The sequence below is a fragment of the Rhinatrema bivittatum genome, chromosome 2 (assembly GCF_901001135.1).
Source record: "Rhinatrema bivittatum chromosome 2, aRhiBiv1.1, whole genome shotgun sequence".
Taxonomy (NCBI): Eukaryota; Metazoa; Chordata; class Amphibia; order Gymnophiona; family Rhinatrematidae; genus Rhinatrema; species Rhinatrema bivittatum.
In genome coordinates, this window is record NC_042616.1 from 188,679,204 (window position 1) to 188,701,791 (window position 22,588).

At 39.4% G+C, this 22,588-nt stretch overlaps 1 protein-coding gene across 8 annotated transcripts in view; it reads left to right on the forward strand.

The window, feature by feature from the left end:
* Positions 1-22,588, forward strand: part of PHF14 (PHD finger protein 14) — a 1,104,121-nt gene that overhangs the window by 878,322 nt on the left and 203,211 nt on the right. For all 8 annotated transcript variants that reach the window (XM_029588971.1, XM_029588965.1, XM_029588970.1 and 5 more), the window contains one exon: positions 13,713-13,830. In XM_029588971.1, coding sequence (XP_029444831.1) covers positions 13,713-13,830 — 118 coding nt within the window. The remainder of the gene's footprint in view (positions 1-13,712; positions 13,831-22,588) is intronic.

Here is a 22,588-nt window from a genome sequence, read left to right on the forward strand (position 1 = left end):
TAAGTGTAGTCAATCACAGCTTCCATCATAAGATCTTGTTAGGCTGCATGTGTTATGCCCATAGATCACAAAAAAACTCTGACTGATACAGATCTGCATCACATTATCAGGCATTTTTCCATTAATGTTGGAGCAAATGTTGCTTACCTCCATACTGATGGCTAATACTTCAGCTATCTGAATGATAGTTCTCCAATTGCTCTGGTATGAACTTTGAGCAGGAAACAGTTCTTACCAATGCATGCACTGGGACTTTCGTCTTATATTTGCTGGTGTAACCCCTGCTTAAGGGAAAGATGTATATAAGCTTCTGCCAGTATCAAGTCATCTAGATCTGTATATTACCCTAATTCAGTTGACGTGTTCAGCCATCTTAAAAAAAGAGCATGTTTTATCATTTTTGTTTGATTATTGTAATCCGCTTAGCACAGCTGGAATGATATAAGTGTAAAATAAGTATTTTAAATAAATAAATAATGTTGGAGCTTTATGCAAGCTCTGAATCTGGTTTGACCTATACACAGATATCCTTTTCCCTTCCAGGAGGGGAAAGAGTGGCAGTTCTCCACCTGAGGATACATCAGTTCATCGACTTTTAAGTTGAGAACAGTAAGGACTCCAAGGCTGAAGAGATTACATTTGTATAGCTTAATATGCCAAATATTTAATTGGCTATATCATCTGTAGTGTCTTAGCAGTGAAGCAACCTTGAATGCATAAGAACAACTAACAGAGATCCTCTGTTTATCCCATGCCCTCTTGAAGTCTGCCACCATCCTTGTCATCACTACCTTCTCCAGGTAGTCTGTCTAACCCCACATTCTGTCTTTGCCAGTAGTCCCAGAGTTATTAATAATACTCAACAGACTCAAACTACAGTTCATCTAATATATAATTTGGGTAATAACCCATCCCCCACCAATTATCCAATATCTGTGTGAGGGAATCCATAAGAAACATCCTCAAACCACCTTAAAGGTGGCCCAGTCTTCCTTAAGGATAAGCACTGCAAGGGATTCTGGTCCAGGGGAATTCCCTTTAGTAGAGGTTGAGTTGGCAGGGCAGAGAGAGCTTGGGAAAGACCCTGGGAAGCTGAGAGAGAGAGAGCTACCAATTGCAAGGACCTCCCCTAACTAAAGTTTTGTGCATACCTGAAATAAGGTGAGCTATATTGTTTTGTTGTAACCTATGACATGAAGGCATGCTGCCAATTTGTTTGAGATAAAACCACTGTAAATAAAGCGCACTGAAGTCACAGCCAGAGTCTACTTGGTGTTTCCTCTGGCTGTTGTCAAGCTATTCACCACTCAAGCTACCACACTGTGCCTTTGTGGTCTTGGAATTTATCTGTGCCGTTTTTGAACCCCATTGTGCAACAACATATTCTACAATATACCGTATTTTTCGCTCCATAAGACGCACTTTTTTTCCCCCAAAGGTGGGGGGAAAATGTATGTGCGTCTTATGGAGCGAATATAAAAAAAAAAAGCTAACAAACCCCCCCCCCCCGACTCCCCCAAGACCTGCCGACATAATTTCCTACAACCCCCCACCCTCCTGACCCCCCCCCAAGACCTGACAAATTAATTTCCTGCAACCCCCCACCCTCCTGACCCCCCCAAGACCTGCCAAACGTCCCTGGTGGTCCAGCGGGGGTCCGGGAATGATCTCCTGGGTGTGGGCCGTCGGCTGCCAGTAAACAAAATGGCGCCGACGGCCCTATGCCCTCACTATGTCACTGAGACCGACCGCTGCTATTGGTCGGTCTCAGTGACATTGTGAGGGCATAGGGCCGTCGGCGCCATTTTGTTTACTGGCAGCCGACGGCCCTATGCCCTCACTATGTCACTGAGACCGATCGCTGCTATTGGTCGGTCTCAGTGACATAGTGAGGGCATAGGGCCGTCGGCTGCCAGTAAACAAAATGGCGCCGACGGCCCTATGCCCTCACTATGTCACTGAGACCGACCAATAGCAGCGGTCGGTCTCAGTGACATAGTGAGGGCATAGGGCCGTCGGCGCCATTTTGTTTACTGGCAGTCGACGGCTCACGCCCAGGAGATCGTTCCCGGACCGCTCCTGGACCCCCGCTGGACCACCAGGGACGTTTGGCAGGTCTTGGGGGGGTCAGGAGGGTGGGGGGTTGCAGGAAATTAATTCGGCAGGTCTTGGGGGGGTCAGGAGGGTGGGGGGTTGCAGGAAATTAATTCGGCAGGTCTTGGGGGGTCAGGGGGGTGGAGGTTGTTAATTTAAAGGGTTGGGATGGGGGGGGGTTTGGGGGTTCCCACAGAAAGAAAAGTTTTCTGATCTGGGGAGTGGACCGAAATGGCCCTCCCCAGACCCGAAAACAAAATGGGGAGAAAAAAAAAACTATGCACTCCCCTAATTTGCTCCATAAGACGCCCAGACGCAGAGCCGGTTTAGCACAATTTTATTTTTTTTTAATTTTCCCCCTCTGAATCCTAGGTGCGTCTTATGGTCAGGTGCGTCTTATGGAGCGAAAAATACGGTAACTATCTATTTATTTATTTAAAATATTTTTTTTTATTTTATTTTTATTAAGATTTTCATTTTCAAAAAGATATTACACAGTTTGTATCCATCAGTTCAAACATGGAAGGAAAATTATATCCAAGATAATTATTTTATACATTGTGTGACGAATCTATAAATTTACAAATTATAAGAAATTAGGAGGACAGCAAACTGTAAAACAGCAGCTTACTCTTGAAATTACATAACATCAAAATGTGTCTACCCCCAAACACATTTTTCCCCAGCTGATATATCTATGAAGAATTTAGGAATAGGATTCAAGATATGAACGAAGTTGACAAGGTTGGTTAAATATATACCTAGAATTTTGAAAAATTATAATACAATGACAGGGAAAACTAAGGAGGAATTTAGCCCCTTTCTGTATAACTTTCTCCCTCATTCTCAAGAACTCCTTTCTCCTTATCTGAGTATCTCGGGCAATGTCAGGAAATACCCTGACACATTACCCGTGAAACTTAGACTTTTGATTTTTAAAATAAAATCTAAGAACTGAATCCCTCTCAGATATAAATGCAAATTGCACTATTAATGTAGCTTGAGTCTTAATATCCATTTCGGAAGATTTTTCTAAAAAATCGGAAAGGTTCAAATCACTCTCTTTTTGAATTCCTTGTTCTTGATCTAACATATTGTCAGATTTCTGAAATTGGGAAATATAATAGATTCTAGATATTACGGGTATAGCAGTTTCTGTATACTTCAAAACATTAATCAAATAGCTTTTAAATAACTCCTTTGGAGAAATTAAATGTGACTTAGGGAAATTCAACACCCTAAGATTGGGTTTTCTAATTTGGTTTTCCAGTTGTTCAAATTTGTCCAAATATAACCTTTCTGATTTTATTAGGTTTAACTGCACTTTTTCTATATCATCCACTTTTTTCCCCATCGTATTAACAGTAACATCTATTTTTTCAACTTTCATTTGCAAGATTATTACTATTCAGAGCTTCCTGAACTATTGTAGCTAAGCTATTTATTGATTTCTGCATGGAAATCATCATATTTCCTATTTCTTCCAAGGTAAACTTCTTAGGAGTAATATATGGTATATCAATCATTGCTCTCCCTTGAATTCCATCCATTCCCTTCTTCATAGGAGCGTTCCCAGGTTGGTCTTGAGGAAAAACAGAATTACTAGCATGCTCTCCAGAACTCTGAACTTCAGGGTTCACTGGGGAGGGGTTTAGAAAATCCGCCCCCCTCTGATTGCTTGCTGATATAGAAACCATATCTGGCTTAGGATCCTCAAATATAAATGATCCCCTTCTTTTTCCTGTAGGAGGCTCAGGTGTTGCCGGAGCACCAGGGCTCAAAGATGTTTCATAAGTCTGGAGAATTTGACCCTGCTCCTGGCCTAAATCTCCTGCAACTTCACTTCCTGGTGTCATCAGGGGGCACTTGCAAAACAGTCTTGAATTGATGGCTGATTAACATTCATAATTGGTGTAGAGGAAATTTCTCATTTTAGCTTTCCTTTTGGTATGTGGCATTACCAAGAGGAAAGAAAGCCAGGAAATATCAGGAAATATAAAATTTACCTTTGATTATGACTTCTTGCAATGACACAAATATTCCTTCGTCCTCCAAATTCCGTGGCAACCGCAAATTCAAAGGAAAAGAATCCTCTCTCCAATCCTTGCTAAGCCTGGCTAAGCCGCGCGCCGACGGTGATGGTGTGCCGTAGAGACGCCGATTTTATGGGCATCAGGCGCAGCTCCTCCCACCGATGTCGGGACTGGCGGGAAAATCAAAGGCATTGTTCAATCCGCTCAGCAGCTCAACCGGAAGACTCCCAGGTAATGGCAGCGGCAATGGTGCGCCGTAGAGACGCCGATTTTATGGGCGTCAGGCACAACTCCTCCCACCAATGTCGGGTCCGGCGGAAAAATCAAAGGCAATGTTCAATCCGCTCAGCAGCTCAACCGGCAGACTCCCAGGTAATGGCAGTGGCAATGGTGCGCCGTAGAAACACCGATTTTATGGGCATCAGGTGCAACTCCTCCCACCAACGTCGGGTCCGGCGGGAAAATCAAAGGCAATGTTCAATCCGCTCAGCAGCTCGACTGGCAGACTCCAGGTAATGGCAGCGGCAATGGTGCGCCATAGAGATGCCGATTTTATGGGCATCAGGTGCAGCTCCTCCCACCGACGTCGGGTCAGGTGGGAAAATCAAAGGCAATGTTCAATCCGCTCGGCAGCTCGACCAGCAGACTCCCAGGTAATGGCAGCGGCTTATTTATTTAAAATATTTGTTGCCTACCCTTTAGAAAACAGTACCCACTAAGAAAAGAAATATATTTTTGTAATTGTCTTAAAACTGCTAACATATAGTTTCATGAAATGTCCCCTTGTGCTCCTATGTTTGGGCAGGGTAACAATCACTTGCTAGTGGTTTGTTCTTTTTCGCTTATGATGTTGTAGACCTTTGTCAGATCCCCTCTCTGTCTTCTCTTTTTCAAGCATAAAGTAACTTTTTTAGCCTTTTTTTCATATGAGAAATGCCCCAATCTGCTCATCCTTCTCTGTATTTTCTGGTGTACATCCTTTTTCAGAGGTCTGATAATATTCTCAAATTTGTCCTAAATGCCTTTCAAAATTGTCGCTAGTATGCAGCTATCTTTTTTGGCTGCTGCTAAACATTGCCAGTGATTTCAATGTGTGGTCCACAGTAAGTGCAAGATCCCTCTTTTGATAGCAGTTGTATGCTGGTAGTTTGAATGTTTTCTCCCAACATGCATCACATTGCATTAGTCTTTACTAATTTCAGTTTGCCATTTTGATGCCATAAATCCCAATCTTTCTAGATCCACCTGTGTTTTAACTACCCTGCATAGTTGTCTCTGAATTTTGCAACCTCACTTGTGACTTCATCCTCTAGATCACTTATGAATTAAATGATGAATAGTGCAAGCCATAGTACATTCCTTTAGGGCACGCGTCTATCTACCTCCTTCCAGTTTGAGAACTGGCCATTCAATCCCACTTGCTGTCTCCTCCTCTTTAATCAGTAACTGATCCATATCTATTTCCCATTAGCCTAGAGCCTAATCAATTTCCTGAATAATCTCTTCTAATACTCTTTATCAAATGCCTTTTTAAAGTCAAAATAGGGACATAAGGCCTGGACGGACAGAACAGTGGTCTCTTGTGAAGATTTGATGACCTATGGAGAGAGGAAACTCACCCAAAGATGAGATTGGTGCAATGTTCTCTCCACCTAGCTTGATGGACTCTCTACTTGGGTAACATGAAGCTAGGTGGAGAGAACATTGCAAAAATCTCATCTTTGGGTGAGTAGGTCATCAAATCTTCACAAGAGACCACTGTTCTGTTCGTACGTCTCACATTGAATGTCAAAGTGGCCCCTAACCCCCTACACTAACATCTAACCTCACCTCGAGTTACTAGGTGGGCCTCCCATAGGGATATAAATACCTCTCTCTCTCTCGCTCTCCTCTCTCTCTCTCTCTCTCATCTGAGTTCCCTGGGACCATTAAAAATGGTCCCCCAGTGGTTGTATGCAGGAAATACAACAGGTCTGGCATGTAACGCAAAGTGTGAAAATGTTATCGCAATTTGCGCTAATTTAGCTCTTCGCATAGGTATTAGTGCAAATTGCGATAAGCTGTCTATTTACATAAAACATGCCCCTTTTGCTATCGCATACGATACTTATCGCATTTTGATAAATCCAGGCATATGATGATTAACTTTTAAACAGGCGTGCACGCACACATGTGCGAGCGTTCATTGACCCGCGTCCAAAGGCACATCCATTTTATAATATACGCGCATATATGTGCACATGTTGTAAAGTAGGAAGGACGCGCAAATGTGGGTTCAGTTTTAAATGGACACTTGCATGTGTGCACAAATGCCACATCTATCGCGTAAGTGGAGGAATTTTACAAGGTACGTGTGCCGATGCTATTAGCCATTTTCCAGTTCATGCCCAGTTTGGGGATAGGACTTGCAACCCTCCCCCCCAGTATAATAGCCTCCCTTCCCCCCTGTTAGTTCTGACCCTTAAAACCTCGCTGACTAGCCTGGATATTTTTGTTTTAGAAGTTACACGCCATCCATAGCAGAAGTAAATTTACACGACAGGGAACCCTGGGGCACACAAGGATGCGAAAGTATTTTTGTGCAAATTTCTTGGCCAAGCCCCGACACACCCACGTCCCACCCAGACCATGCCCACGCTTCGCCCCTTTTTAGAAACGTTTGCCTTGTGTGCACATCAGGAGATATGCATGTCCATGGGCGGCTTTTAAAATCCGCTCTGTAAATGCTGGCCCAACGTGTGCACGTATCTCCCGGTTTTGGTGTGCGCATGGCTTTTAAAATTCACCTTTCTGTTTCTTAATAAGTTGATAAAAGCCACATTGAATGCTTCAACTTTTGGGAGCTTAGGTGCTTGAACTGGAAGAACATTAGTTTACTGATGGTCACTTCGTCTTGTAGTGAGTCACCTTCAGGTCTTATTTACTGATCTATCACATTTAAAATGCTACAAAAGAAGGCAATGTTATAAAGGTATCCAAAGTTTTATCCTAATTCCATTTTAACCAGTCAGGTTAGCCTTCCACAAGAAAATAGCTGCCTTTCACAAATTCACCATTTCTCTGAACTTAAAGCCCTTGAAAGGCAGCAATATGGACTTCAGCACACACATTCACCAGACACTGGTGTCTAGACATAGATTTTTTATTTTTTTTTTAAATTTGGGAGTATTTTTCTGAAAAATTTCCTTCAGTTTTATCTACATTTACTTTTGATCCTTTTAAGGGAAAAAACACCACAAAACAGAAAAAAAAATTACTTTTCCTAATTGTATTTTTTCTCCTACTTCCTATTGATGCTCTATACAGAAACCTTTAGCTGGTTAATCCCATCAGTGTGACTCTAAGAGAGATGCTTATCTTGAGAGAAAAGGCAATTACTTACCTGTAATTGTTTTCCCACCCTGAAGATAGCATCTAAAGAGAGTCACAACTATTCCACCTCATCTCTTGGGAAATGTCCATTCTCATTATAACTATCAGAAAAGAACTGAGGGTGGTTGATTAAAACAGCTCTAATACCATCTAGCAGTGCATGAACTTTGAGACAGTTCTAGAACTTGGGAGAATCTCCTGACTCTGTGCATGACAGGTCAATTGGCCCTTTATTGTGCCTTCTAGTTTGTCCTGCCTTTAGAAAGCAAGAATGAAGAACATTTATCTTTTCTTTAATGACATCGGCCATACTCAAAATGCATCTAGTTGACATTCATTTATTTTTTATGGAATCTCCATTTTTTTCTTTTATACTATCCACCATTTGCCATCACTAATAACTGCTCAAAATTTCTGTTGTCATGGTGAGTGTTAGCTGGCTACAAAAAGGTACTGCCAACTATACTAGCCAGCTTGATTGGTGAAACAATTAACTGGTTCTCCCTAGCAGACCTAACGTGACCCTCTAGGTGGTCTAGTTAAGCAGAATTTTTAAGATTTACGGCTTTCTAAATGATATGAATAAATGACAAGAGGCAGGTGGCACCATATAGGCGAATTTATTGAGACATGAGCTTTCAAGGACAGAGTCCACTTTGTCAGATAAATGATAAATGAAATGAAGTGTTAAAATTCACTGTCTAGCAGACTGAAAGATTTTGAGAAAAATTAATGAGATAGATATCCTAGCATTTGGTTTTAGTGATGAATCTATCCACTGTGTTTTATGAAAGCTATATCCTGCAAATGCTCTTACAAGGAATTTTTCACTGTACAAAGGGTTGCAGTAATTTTGCCTATGGAAGGTGAGTACATGAATTACTAATTTAAATTTGACATCACATGAAATGTGCTATAACAAATAAATTATATATAGAACTTTCCTATCCTCACTTATAAATGATTGTGAATCCTTTCTCAAACGTGAGGTTGTCAGTCCATACTTAAAGGGATCAGAGTGTGCTGTGCCAACTTTGCAAGATATTTCCCTAGAATGACTAGCAGTTTACAGCTTTCCCTTGCATAGCCACAGTCAGCTGACCTTTATTCAGACAGTGATGTTCAGATACTGTACAGTAAGCAAGCCCAACATTTTACTGTTTGATCTTGTGGTCAAGTAGATAAGTGAATAACACAGTGATATAAAATAGTTACATGCTATTTCAACATTTCGGCAAGTGATCTTAGCTACTGATTTGTGGTAATATTAAGCCCAGTGAACTGCCAAGGGAGAGGTTCCTTGGAAAGAATAGGAATTCTTTCCCATGATTTATTTGGACCTGCCTTTGGGATGACATTTCTGAACAGGGATTTAGACTGATCTGGTTACACTAGTAAACAGCCTGCTCAGAAACAAAGGGACGGTAACTTTGAAGCAGCCACGTGGGCGCACATATACGTGCATATGCCGGCACATACCAAAGGACCCGGCCATAATATAACAAAGGTGAGTATATGCACGTTTCGTATGAAAAAGGCTAAACGCGTGTACATGTACATATAGGGGTAGATTTTAAAAGGTGCGCGTGTGCGTCCATGTGCGCATGCTTCCCGGCACACACACATGGACGCGCCAGTTTTATAACATGTGCGCGCAGGCATGTTATAAAATCCCATGACCGCGCGCACATGTACGTGGATTTTTTAATCTGTGCGGGCTGCGTGCGCAGGGGGACCAATTTTGCAAGATTACGCGTGGCAACGCAATCGGGCCTCCCTGACTTCCCTACCCATACTCTCCCCCTCTTCCCTTCTCCTCCCCACCCCCTAAACCCATTCTCCTACCTTTCCTTTTTTTTTGTTTCGTTGTTTATTGCTCCACTGGAGCAGGAGCAACTTGTGCGCGCTGGCCGACTGCCGGCGCACGCTTCCCCAGCACAGCAGCAAATGGCCGCTCTGCCGGCCGCCTGCAGACCCATCCCTCCCCACTCCTCAGACTGCCCCCTTTTAAGGCCTCAGCACTTATTCACATACTGGGGTTTACGCGCGTGGCCGGACCCGTTTGAAAAATCGCCTGGCGCATTTAAGGTCCTGCCATGCGCATAAACCCCGGGATTTACGTGCGCAGGGGTTTTAAAATCTACCCGAGAATTTTCTATGGATGTGCACAAATGCTGCTTCTACCGCGTAAGTAGGGGGATTATAGTAGACACGCGTACCATGCAATTACCAGTTTCCCAAGTTTGCTCAAGTAAAGGATAGGACTTCCTAACGTCACTAATTAGCCTCCCATTAACCCTGTTAGCCTTGACCCCTTAAAATCTCACTGTAGCCTATTTTTTTGTTTTAGGACTTACAGGCTATGCATACAAGACGTAAAATTATGTGGTAGGAGACTCCTGCATGTGCTTCTGCGTGTAAGTATTTACACGCTGGTTTCATTCAAAAATCTGGAATGCCCTTGCTCTGCTCAGGCCGTGCCATGCCCCTTCAGAAAAATATTTTGTGCACATATCAGGAGATATGCGCGTACGCAGGCGCCTTTTAAAATCCGCACGGCGTGTACCTGCCTGACTTCTGCGCATATCTCCAAGCTTTGATGCACACTAGAGTTTTAAAATTCACCTCAAATTGATTAGTGTGATCAAAGTTATTTGATATGGCCATATGTAGTTAGCCAATGCTTATTATTTGAAGGTGGTCATTCATCATGAAAAGAAACTCATTTTTATGATAAAGTAGTAGATGGAATATTTGTAAAAAAAAAAAAAAAAAATCTAAAAATAGTGCACCACTACTAATCTCTATCTTCCATATATTACTTTATTGTTTTACTACTTTTGCAAATGTGGTACAAAAAAAGACAGTTGACCAGATGCCAATTGTATATGAAGCAAGGAACTGTGGTATAGTACTTGATTCTAAATTGACATTAAAGGCCCATGTTTAAAAAAAAGTTGTGCAGACAGCTTTTTTCAAGTTTAAAATGCTACATCATTTATTTATTTATTTTAAATTATTTGTATCCTGCGCCCTCCAAAGTTCAGGGTGGTAACAATATTCCATACATGAAAGCAGGTATCAGCATAAAGTACATAAGCAGCATTGAAAACAAACAACAGCATTAAAATGTGGTTATCAATTTTTCTCACGTCTACATTTAGGGCCGGATTTTAAAAGGGTTACGCGCATAAGGTGCGCACATAACCCTTTTAAAACGCCCCTGCGCGCGCCGAGCCTATTTTGCATAGGCTTCCGGCACGCACAAAGCCCCGGGACGCTCGTAAGTCTTGGGGCTTTCCTGGGGGGGGGGGCATGTCGCGATCCGCGCTTCATCCGGGGGCGGCGCCGCTGGCATGGTTTCGGCCCGGGGGCATTCTGGGGGTGTGGCTGCGGCCTCCGGACCAGCCCCCGGACCGGAACATGGCACGCGGCAGCCGGCCCGGCACGCGCAAAGTTACGCCTGCCTCGAGCAGGCGTAACTTTCGCGACAGAGGTAGGGGGGATGTTTAGATAGGGCCAGGGGGTGGGTTAGGGAGGGGAAGGTGGGGGAGGCAGAGGGAACGGGCAGCCCTTGCGCGTGCTGACCCCGGATTTTATAAGATACGCGTGGCTACGCGCGTATCTTATAAAATCCAGCGTACTTTTGTTTGCGCCTGGTTGTTAAAAATCTTGCTTCCCTCAGAATCATTTAAATTGTTTTTTAAATACTGTTGTTTGGTCATGTTGATTACTTAAATAGTCTGATTGTGGGTCTCCCCAAAAAATTCATTAGAGTTTTGCAGCTAATACAGAATGTGACAGCCCGCTTGTTGATGAGCCAGCCGGCGATTCATCATAGTACTCCAACATTGTTAAATCGCCATTGTCTCATAACACAATGGAGAGTAAAAGTTAAACGATTGGTTGTAATCCATAACTTACTACAAGATGAGCGTACTAAGCTTACTGACAGGGAAAATACCTGCAAATGTGTCTGGTCAATTACTGAGGAGGTAAATTTGCTATCTGTTCCATCTTTTAGGGAATATAAACTCAAATCACTCTAGCATGGGCTTTTTACCTCTGCAGGTCTTGTCCTATGGAACAGCCTCCATGCAGAGCTTCACTAGGAAACCAATTTTTAGAAGGAAGCTTAAGCCACTATACTTTGCTGAGGCATTTGCTTGATGTACCAGTAGTATTATAATTTACTGTGTTAGTATGTTAATAGATTATGTAATTTGTGTGTTTTACATGCTGTTTTCTCTGTATTATTTTATGCATGTTATTGTAATCTGTCCTTTTTTTGGAAGTGGCAGAATAAAAATACAGTTTAATAAATAAAATAAATCAATAATACAAATCATGGAGTAATGTTTTACGGTGGAGGTTGTGATTTTTTTCTCCTGACTACCCAGTGGAGCAAAGTTGTTTTTTTATAATGAATCTTCCTATTGTCTTCTGTTAATGATAATGTATAAAGGTTGTCAAAAGCATTGTAGTCGATACCCTTTTTTTTTTAAGCTAACTTAATACATTTCTGACTAGCTAGTGAGAGCTGCACTGCTTTCATCAGGTCCAAACAAATTGAGCAGGTTAGCACAAAGGATGATGTTGTCCAAATATCTAAGTAAATCACAGGTTATATTACAATGCTAGTGTAAAGTAAAAGAAGGGGAAAAAAAAGAATAATGTGAGGGTAGAGAGAAGACTGACAGAAGCAGCAGGATTATGTCTGGTGAAAAGAATGAGGAAGCATACACAGCAACAAGAAAAATGTATAAGCCAAAATAATCCATAGAATTGAATACACTAATGACATGATGTGAATTGCCTCAAAGCTCAAGCCTTCACTTAAAAGAAATACCCATTAGGCAAAGAACAATAAATAAATAATCAACAATAAAAGCTTTCATATGTAGGATCTTTGGCAAGGTGATTAAATCCACATCTCTGTTGTCTTTTACGTTTGTCTGATTATTTTAATTTAGGGGTGTATTTACCAAAGTGCACTAATGCACGTTGATAGTAAATAGTCCCCATTGATTTTAATGGGGCCTACTGATAGTAAAATGCACTAACGTGTGTTATTTAACTATTTACCGCAAAGGTCTACATTCAAGGGTAGTTCTGAGCTTCCTTTTTAGCATCCTGATCATAAAATTATTGATGCAGTAAGGTGGCCTGGAAAAATGCTTCCCCATGAGATGTTACCATGTTCTTTGTGGTACATTTATAATAAAAATTATTTGTGTTTGATCTTTATTCTGAAAACTATTGCCTGTATGTATTTGCAATTAATACTGCATTGTGTACCTTTCTGCAGTAGCATTTGCAAAACATTCTAGTTTGTAAGATTGGGAATTGTGAGGTGATAAAGTTTGCAGTCAAAGGCATACAAAGAATAAATATAGAGATCTGTATCCTTGTACTAGTAAAGGAAACAAGTTATATGTGAATAAAGCAAGAAAGACAGCTACTTCTGTAAAATGTATAAATCTATTTTATTTACTGTTCAATTTGTATTTTTCCTTCTGAGGACATAGTTACATTCTCCTGATGTAAAACAGTTTTTATTAAATGTTGCAATATGGTAAATGCTTTCCCAGTGCCAATAGACAAAAATTGCTTTGTGTATAGAATATGCTATTTCAGATAGTCTGCTGTGAGCTGTGGGTGGCACAAACACTATTGAAATACTTCTTAATAAGCCCAGAATGATATGTAGAGAGTTTTTTTCAGCTATAAGGGAAAAATGACAGCAAAATATTTCAAGCTGAATGACCTTTTCAGGCTCCTAAATCAAGGATCTTTCCTTACTTAATATGTGCTTTTTCTTACTACTTAGACAAGCTTTTTATTTTATTATAGGATTGCAATCTTAACCAAAGTGTTAGGGTCTCTGAGAATGGGAATGTAAACATTTTTGCCACATAAAGTAACAAATATTTAAATAATGTTGACACCATTAACAGCATTTAATTATACATGCAGCTGTCTCTTTCAGTAGTTTTCTATACTAATTAAATAGAAACATATTTTCACTGGAACACGATAATATTTATATTTGGTTTGCACATTAATCTCTTTTCCTCAAAATGTCAGTTCTCACCCTTGATTTAATACATGAAGGGCATGACTTGTATATTTATAACTTTTAAGAGAAACTTGGTTGAATGTTGATGGTGAAAAATGGTTTATCTCTCTTTTTTTTTTTTTTAAATTATACAGGTGTGATGAATGTAGACTCTGTTACCATTTTGGATGTCTGGATCCTCCTTTGAAAAAGTCTCCCAAACAGACAGGCTATGGATGGATTTGCCAAGAGTGTGATTCTACATCTTCCAAAGTAAGTTTAACTTGGCTTAGAAAAACAAAGAAAGGGATAGCACTAAAATCTTGCCACATATCTTCATTATAAATATATTTATTTTATTTATTTTATTTTATTTTAAGTTTTTCTATACCGGCATTCGCGATAAATATCGCATCATGTCGGTTTACAATTAACAAGTAGATAGGGAACAAAAAGGCAATAATAATAATATTATTCCCCTTTTCTGTATGGCACAATACTGCCCATATATTGTTTGAATAATAATAATAATATTCCCCTTTTCTGTATGGCACAATACTGCCCATATATTGTTTGAAGCTTTATTGTAATGTAGAGAGTTAATGTAATGTAAGAGAGTTAAGGGATAACATCCACTAGTAGCTGCAGTGTGCCAAGGAATAAATGCCTCCTGCACTAGCAAACACTCAGCAAAACCAAGTTCTCTGTGGAACATGAAATGTTAATTGTAGATTTTAAGTGCGAGATATTAGATGAGTTGTTTTGTGATAAAAAATTGGGTACTAACAAATAATAAAAGTATAAATGAGTTTAGAATCCTAACCAGAGTGATTGTGAACAATTCAGTGTGTTAAGCATAACAGCTGTCTGAAGGAGAATTCTGTGTAACCTGCAGCAAACAGGAGAGAAGACAGTTATCCTGTCAGAAACCATGGATGATATCTGCTGTAATTTAAATCCTTATCTCATAGTCCATGTCTAAATTGTAAGCTGCATCCAGTTACTCATTTTTTATTGGCTAAACCTGGGCACCTATGTTATAATTATACTCCTTTGCTTGTTAGAGGTTTTGAATTCTACTAGTGATGATCATAATACTTTAGATAGCTTTATAGGATTAGTATTTCCTTTTATGCTGACATTGTCAATAATGTATCAAGGCTTTTCAGCAAGAAAATAGAAAGGTGTTTTAGTCTTGTTATAGTTAATCGGATCTTGGCCTCAGGATCTGTCTTTCTTAAGGAGATAGGATAGACATCGGAAATTAGCTGTCCACTGTAGTTTGGACATCAAGCAATCTCTCTTCAATACCACTTAAATACATTGCTCACTTCCCAAGTGAATAAAATTGATATTGAATCCCTGTCAGCTTCTACCACCAAAGGGCGCTCCTTACATTATTAGTTAAAGTGCTCTTGTTTTATTTTTTTGCAGTTTTTCTGCAAAAAGGTTGTTTGACCAACATAAACATAAACATAGCATAGTAAATGACAGCAGATGAAGACCAATTCACCTATACAGTCTATCCAGTTGTCTTCCATTCTGGTTCTGGATAGATTAGCATATAAATTCCTGAGCTTCAATCAACACCAGCTTCCCTTATGCTTTTTTACCTAAAACGCAACCTGTTACTACCACTGCCCTCTAAGCTATCCATTTCAGTAACATGCATCTGTTAAACAGTTCAGAAAACATTACAGCATTTTTTATAATTTTTATTAAATATGTCATTCTAAAAATGCCTGGGATGGGTAGTAGTAAAACAAAATAATTGCAATGCATAATAAGCAAATATAATATTTAACAACAAATGTCATAAAACACAGCAAACAATAATAAATTATATATTAACAAATTGCATTAATTTCTTAAGTTGCATAAATTGACAGCTCCAAGATCAAAAAAATCAAAACAGAAACTAAAAAAATATTAGAATATGCCTATAAAATATCAAGCAAACAAGTTTTCAAGGAACATCTCCAAAACATATAGTTATGTAATAAGTGTACAGTTTATGGAAGTTTATTCCACCAGAATGTAATGGCACAAGAAAGAGAATGATTTTGAGCCACAGATGAGCTAATAGACTTTAAGGAAAGAATCATCAGAAAAATGTCTCCTTGAAAGCGCAATAAAAATGACCTGGTAATTATTCTGGCAATCATTCCCTAAGTATGCCAGTCCCATCTCATGCAGGACTTTAAACATCAAAGTCAAAGCCTTATATGTTGTATGCAATGTAATGGCTGCTAATGGAGGGCAGACATATTTAGGGTAATATGGTGTCTATATTTCATCCCCACCAATACCTGAGCTGGAGCATTTTGTACCTACTGAAAAACTCCAGAACTTTTTTAAAGCAGTCCTAAGTACAAGAAATTACAGTAGATTAGTTTTGACATTATAACCACGTATAACACTTGAGCAAAGACAATCTAATTAAAAAGTTTGTGGATCACCCACAACTGGCACAAATAATGAAAAACAATTTTTCACAACAAACCAAGTATGTGCTTCCAGGGTCAAAACAGCATAGGTCTGCAAGCAAGGTCTGATCCTTTGCTTGAATATGATGCCTTCCCATTTTACTGAAGGGGCTGGTAACTACCCATTTTCCCTTGCTTATCCGCAATACCTTTGTCTTTTATGGATCTATTTGTTAGTTTTCATTCATCCTTTGCTTAACAGCAAGTTTTCAAAGATTTAGTCTCTCCATAGCACAATTATGATTTATCCTCAGGGGCACATACAGTTGGACATCTCATGCAAATATCTGGAAATTAATTCCAAATCTGCTAATGATCTTTATCAGAGGCTCCAAATATGTGAAATAAAACAGAGATGATAAAGTGCCCTGGGGAAGCACACACATTAAAGGATAATGTTTAGAAGAACAAGATCCTAAACTGACAAATTGGGACCTCTCAGACAAAAATGAAATGAACCATCTGAGCATTAACTCAGCTATTGCCTTGGCTGCCAAGTGGTCTAACAAAATTTAATAGTCTATGGTTCTGAACACCACACTAAAGTCTATCAACACTAAAACAGAATCATTCTCTTCTTTCAGCAACTCATCAAAAGTATCAGTCAGGATTCTATGCTATCAAAATGTTGGTAGCCAGATTAGTAGTTGACCAAAACAAAGTGATCATCTGCAAAATGCTGTCTTGGGCAAGAACAGTCTTTTCTATCAGTTTAGAGATAAAAGGGATGTGTAAAATGGTCAATAAATTTCAGGTATAGTAGCATCCAAAGTAGGTTTCTTCAGGAGTGCTTTAACCAAAGTAACATATAGGGCTTGTGTAACTAATCCTTAGCTTAAAGTGGAATTTATTCTTGCATGAATAAAGAGGCCTTTAACAAGCCTCATTATTTGCAAGGAATAGGCTAAAAGGTCGCTGATCTACCAATGAGATGTAGTCATCACTTCCAAACTCACTTCTCTGAATTTAGAAAGATTCCCTTTTAACAAAGGGACATCAAAAGAAGGACTCTCAGACGAAAGCACTTGATCACATTCACTCTGAATTTTATGAATCTCTTCCTGAAAAAAGGAAGCCAACAATTTAAATCTAACTGGGGGACTGGATAATTAGAAACAGAGAAATGTGATGGCAGAAAAAAGATATGGCGTGTCTATTCTGCCTATCTTCACCAACTACTCAGTTATATAATCCTTACCATTCCCTCAGAGATCCCCTGTGCTAATTCCATGCTTTCCTGAATTCTGATACTGTCCTTGTCTCTATCATCTCCATTGGAAAGCTGTTCCATACATCTACCACCCTCTCTTGTAAAGAAATATTTCTTTAGATTATTCCTGAGTCTACCCCCTTTCACTTTCATGCCATGATCCCTTGCTCCAGAACCTTCTTTCCAACTCCTGTGCATTGATAACGTGGAGTTATTTTATGTACTATCAAAACTCCTTATCCCACCTTTCCTCTTGGGTATGCATGTTTAGATCTTTAAATGTGCCCCTATCTGTGTTATAATGAAGACCACTGACTATTTTGTTAGCCACTCTCTGGATTCTATCCAGCCCCATCCAGTTTATATCCTTTTGAAGGTACAGTGCCCAGAATTGTACACAGTATTCCAAATGCAGTCTCACTGGGGACTTACAGAGGGGCAATATCACCTCCTTATTTCTGCTGACTACTCAGTATTCCTTATGTTCCCAAGCATCTTTCTAGCTTTTGCTATTGCCTTATCCAGCTGTTTAGCTATCTTAAGATCATCGGATGCAGTCATCTCAGATCCTGATCTTATGTGCCTAGAATAATTTCACCGCCTATACTGCAACACTCTGCTGGATTTTTGTAATCCAAATGCACGATTCAGCAATTTTTAAGAAATTAAATGTTAGCTGCCATACTCCAGACCAGTGGTTCTCAACCCATTCCTCAGGGACCGCGGAGCCACTTTGGTTTTCAGGATACCTGCAATGAATATGCATGAGAGATATTTGCATGCACTGCCCCTAATGTATGCAAATATATCTCATGCATATTCAATAGAGGCAGCATGAAAATCAGACTGGCCTTTATATTGTTATATAGTGGATTTTATGAGTGTTCAATATTGTGAGCCGCCTAGAAAAACAGATATTTATAAATAAACGATTGCTCTAGGCCATTCCTCACACTTCGCTAAATTCCTCCTCATGGTTTCCACACTTTCCTGGGTGTCTTCTCTTTTGTAAATTTTTTGTATCATCTTTTGTATCATCCACAAAAAGATCTTTTGTATCATCCACAAAAAGATCAAGCTTTCCTGATAGTCCTTTTGCAATATCGCTTATGAAAATTTTGAAAAAAAATTGGTCTAAGAATAAATTCCTGCAGCACACTACTTGTAACACCCCTCTTCTCATTGTGAACTCCATTTACCAACTATCCTTTGTCACTTTCCACTCAATTGGTTTCTAACTCAGTCACTTTAGGGCTCATACCAAAGACATTCAATTTATTTATAAGTCGCCTATGTAGAACCATATCAAAGTTTTTACTGAAATCCAAATATTTATTTTATTTATTTATTTTATTTAAAACTTTTATATACCATTGTTCTGTATTCTATCACAACGGTTTACATAAAGTATAAAAAAGAAAAATATAAGATACAATAAAATAGAAAAATAAAACTGAAATTACAAAAAAAATAAAAAATACAATAAAAGTATCAAATAGAAACAGGTGCAAGGCCTAATAAAATTAACATAATAGATTAAATAAAAAACATATAAAACAAATAACATGTCTCCTTTAACATAATTTTTCAAGCGATACTATTAATGATTAATTTATTCCTCACTTATCTGAATCAATTAGTTGAAAAAAGGTCACTGCTTTCAAATGCTTTTTTAAATAGTAATGTTTTAAGATGTTTTTTAAAAGATGTAAAATCAGCCTGCATTCTCAAGTCAGGTGGCAAAGAGTTCCATACCTTTGGTCCTGCAGTTGAAATAGCTCTGTCTCTAACTTCACCTTAGATGGGCCGATCGAATGGAGTGGCAGCTAAAAGACCTGTATTAGCCGATCTGAGATTTTGTTGTGGGGTATGGAAATGCAATGCAGCATTGAGCCATTCTGTATTTTTACCATAAATAAATTTATGTAAAATACAGAGTACTTTAAACTCAATTCTGAATTTTACAGGTAGCCAATGTAGGGAGCTTAAACTTAATATGTTATGAACAAACTTCTTGCCATCGGTTAAAACCCTTGCTGTAGCATTCTGTAACAGTTGTAATAGTCTTATAGTACAACCTGGTAGGCCTAGTAAAAGAGAGTTGCAATAATCCAGATTTGAGAATAATATTGACTGTAATATGGTACAGAAATTATCCAGAGAAAGAAGAGGTTTTAATCGTCTTAAAACAAGTAGTTTATTATATCCATCCTTCAATTTTTACCAATTTGTTTTCTCATATTTAAATCGCTGTCAATAATTACTCTGAAATCTCTTGTGTGGTTGACCAATTCAATTTCTATATAGTCCATTTTAAAAAGAAAAGAATTGTTAGAATTTATTTTTCTATTTAATAATATTATTTCAATTTTGTTTAAGTTCAGAATCAGTTTCATATGAGTTAATAATTGTTTAATAGCAGAAACATAAATCTGGACTAATTTCAGAGCATTATTGATCGTGTCTTTAATTGGAACCAGAAATTGAATGTCATCTGTATATAGATACGGGCGGATTTTAAAAGCCCTGCTCGCGTAAATCCGCCCGGATTTACGCGAGCAGGGCCTTGTGCGCCGGGGCGCCTATTTTGCATAGGCCGCCGGCGCGCACAGATCCCCGGGACGCGTGTAGGTCCCGGGGTTTTCGGAAGGGGGCATGTCGGGGGCGGGGCCGAACAACACTGCATTTTGGGGGCGGGACGTGGCGTTTCGGGGGCGGGCCCGGGGCGTGGTTTCGGCCCGGGGCGTTCCGGGGGTGTAGCCGCGCCCTCCGGAACCGCCCCCAGGTCGGGTCTCGGCGTGCCAGCAGCCCGCTGGTGCGCGTGGATTTACGTCTCCCTCCGGGAGGCGTAAATCCATGGATAAAGGTAGGGGGGGTTTAGATAGGGCCGGGGGGGGGGTGGGTTAGGTAGAGGAAGGTGAGGGGAGGGCGAAAGAGAGTTCCCTCCGAGGCCACTCCGATTTCAGAGTGGCCTCGGAGGGAACGGAGGCAGGCTGCGCGGCTCGGCGCGCGCCGGCTGCCCAAAATCGGCAGCCTTGCACGCGCCGATCCAGGATTTTAGAGGATACGTGCGGCTACGCAAACAAAAGTACGCGATCACGCACTTTTTAAAAATCTACCCCATAATGTGTAATCCCTAAACCAGCAAGGAGTTGACACAATGGTAACATGTATATATTAAAAAGAGTAGTGGATAAGGATGATCCTTGTGGTACACCAGAGTCAAGACTGACCTTATCGGATAAGGAGTTACCAATTTTTACTCGAAATGATCAATTGTTTAAATAGGATACAAACCACTGTAATGTAATGCCATTAAGACCAATTTCAGATAACCTGCGAATTAAGATTTGATGATTTACTGTATCAAAAGCGGCTGTTAGGTCGGGTAGGACCAATAAATATGATTGGCCTGCATCGAAGGCTCTTAATACAGTGTCTGAAAGAGCAAGAAGTAGAATTTCAGTATTAAAATTTTTTCTAAACCCAAATTGGGAGGGAAAAAAAATTGTGTGTATCAATGTGCTCTTTGAGTTGAGCTTCAACAGCCTTTTCTAATATCTTAGCTAAAAAAAAGGTTAGGTTGGATATGGGTCTACAGTTATCAAACATGGTAGGAACAGAGTTTTTTCTTTTTTAATATTGGTTTAACCACTGCACATTTTAACGGAAGGGGAGATCTTACCTTCACTTAATGATAAATTAATAATCTTTGTAACAGAGGAAAATATAAGCTGAGCAAGCAGTTTTAAAGTTATAGTGAGAATTGAGTCTAAAGGATGTGTTGCCGGGTTTAATTTTCTAATAATTGCTTCAATTGCTACGGTGGAAACACTTTGGAATGAGGACCAGGAAGAAACATCTCGTGGTTTTAGAGCAATCGATTGTTGTGAAGCAGATGGAATCTTATTAAGAAGGTTTTGGATCTTTTCTTTAAAAAAAAAAAAAAAAAAGGGCAAGCTCATTACATTTATTAGCTGGTAACACTAAGTTGTCCCTAGGTGTATCTGTTGTTAGATTTTGAACCATAGAAAAGAGCAATCTAGGATTGAGTTTAATATTTTGATTTTTTTTTTTAAAGTAGTCTTTTTCTGTAATATTAATTAACTGCCTATACTTAGAGAGGGCGGCTCTGTAAATCCCTAATGAATTATTAGGTGGGTATTTACGCCATCTTCTTTCTTTTTCTCTAAGGAGTCTTTTTGACTCATGTATTTAAACGTTGTACCAGGGCATATTCCTCCTATTACTTTTTTTTTTTTTTTGGTAATGACAGGGCTAAGTTCATCAACAATATTTGTAGTTATATTCACCCAAGATTTGACAGCTTTATCTATATTCGAATGGTTAACATTATCTAGAGCGTCAGAAAGCAGTATAGATAAATCATTACTCTTAATCGATTTCCGGTAGAAAAACTCAACTCCTGCTTCTGAATAACAGCAGGGTTAGATTTAAAAGAAATGGTGGTTTGTATTAATTTATGATCAGACCAAAGAACGAAGGTACAACTTACAAGAGTGTATTCTGCAATATCATGATTGATGAAGATTAAATTGAGGGTATGTCTTGCTTTGTGTGCAACATTTTTTATAATCTGATCCCAACCCATAGCTGAGAGAGTTTAGAGAAAAACTTGACCTGCTGAAGAAGGTGGTTGAACATCTGCATGTAGAATAAAGTCACTTAAGATAATAGAGGGAACATCTTTATCTAGATTATTGGCTAGTAATTCAATCAAAGGGGAGCTATAGTGCTCCAACAGGCCTGGAGGGCAATAAACTACACACCTGGAGTAATTTAGATTTAAACAGGCCTATTTCAAAAGGTGGAGAGATCAAAATCAAATGGAATGGAATGGAACAGCTCCCCTATGAGGTTAGGACTTTTCAGCTTGGAGAAGAGACGGCTGAGGGGGGATATGATAGAGGTGTTTAAAATCATGAGAGGTCTAGAACGGGTAGATGTGAATCGGTTATTTCCTCTTTCAGATAATAGAAAGACTAGGGGGTACTCCATGAAGTTAGCATGTGGCACATTTAAAATTAATCAGAGAAACTTCTTTCTCACAGGTCAAGCAGGATGGTAGTCCTCACATATGGGTGACATCACAGGATGGAAACCCAATCACAGAACACTTTTGTCAAAGTTTCTAGAACTTTGATTTGTCGACTTCTTGTGAAATTGGATCTCCGTCATTTCATATACGCCGATGACGTACAGATCCTCATCCCCATCAATGATTCACTCTCTAATGCCCTGAAAACTTGGGATTCGGCCCTTGCTGAAATAAAAAATCTACTCACTGAAAACTTTCTTGCAATAAACACTAACA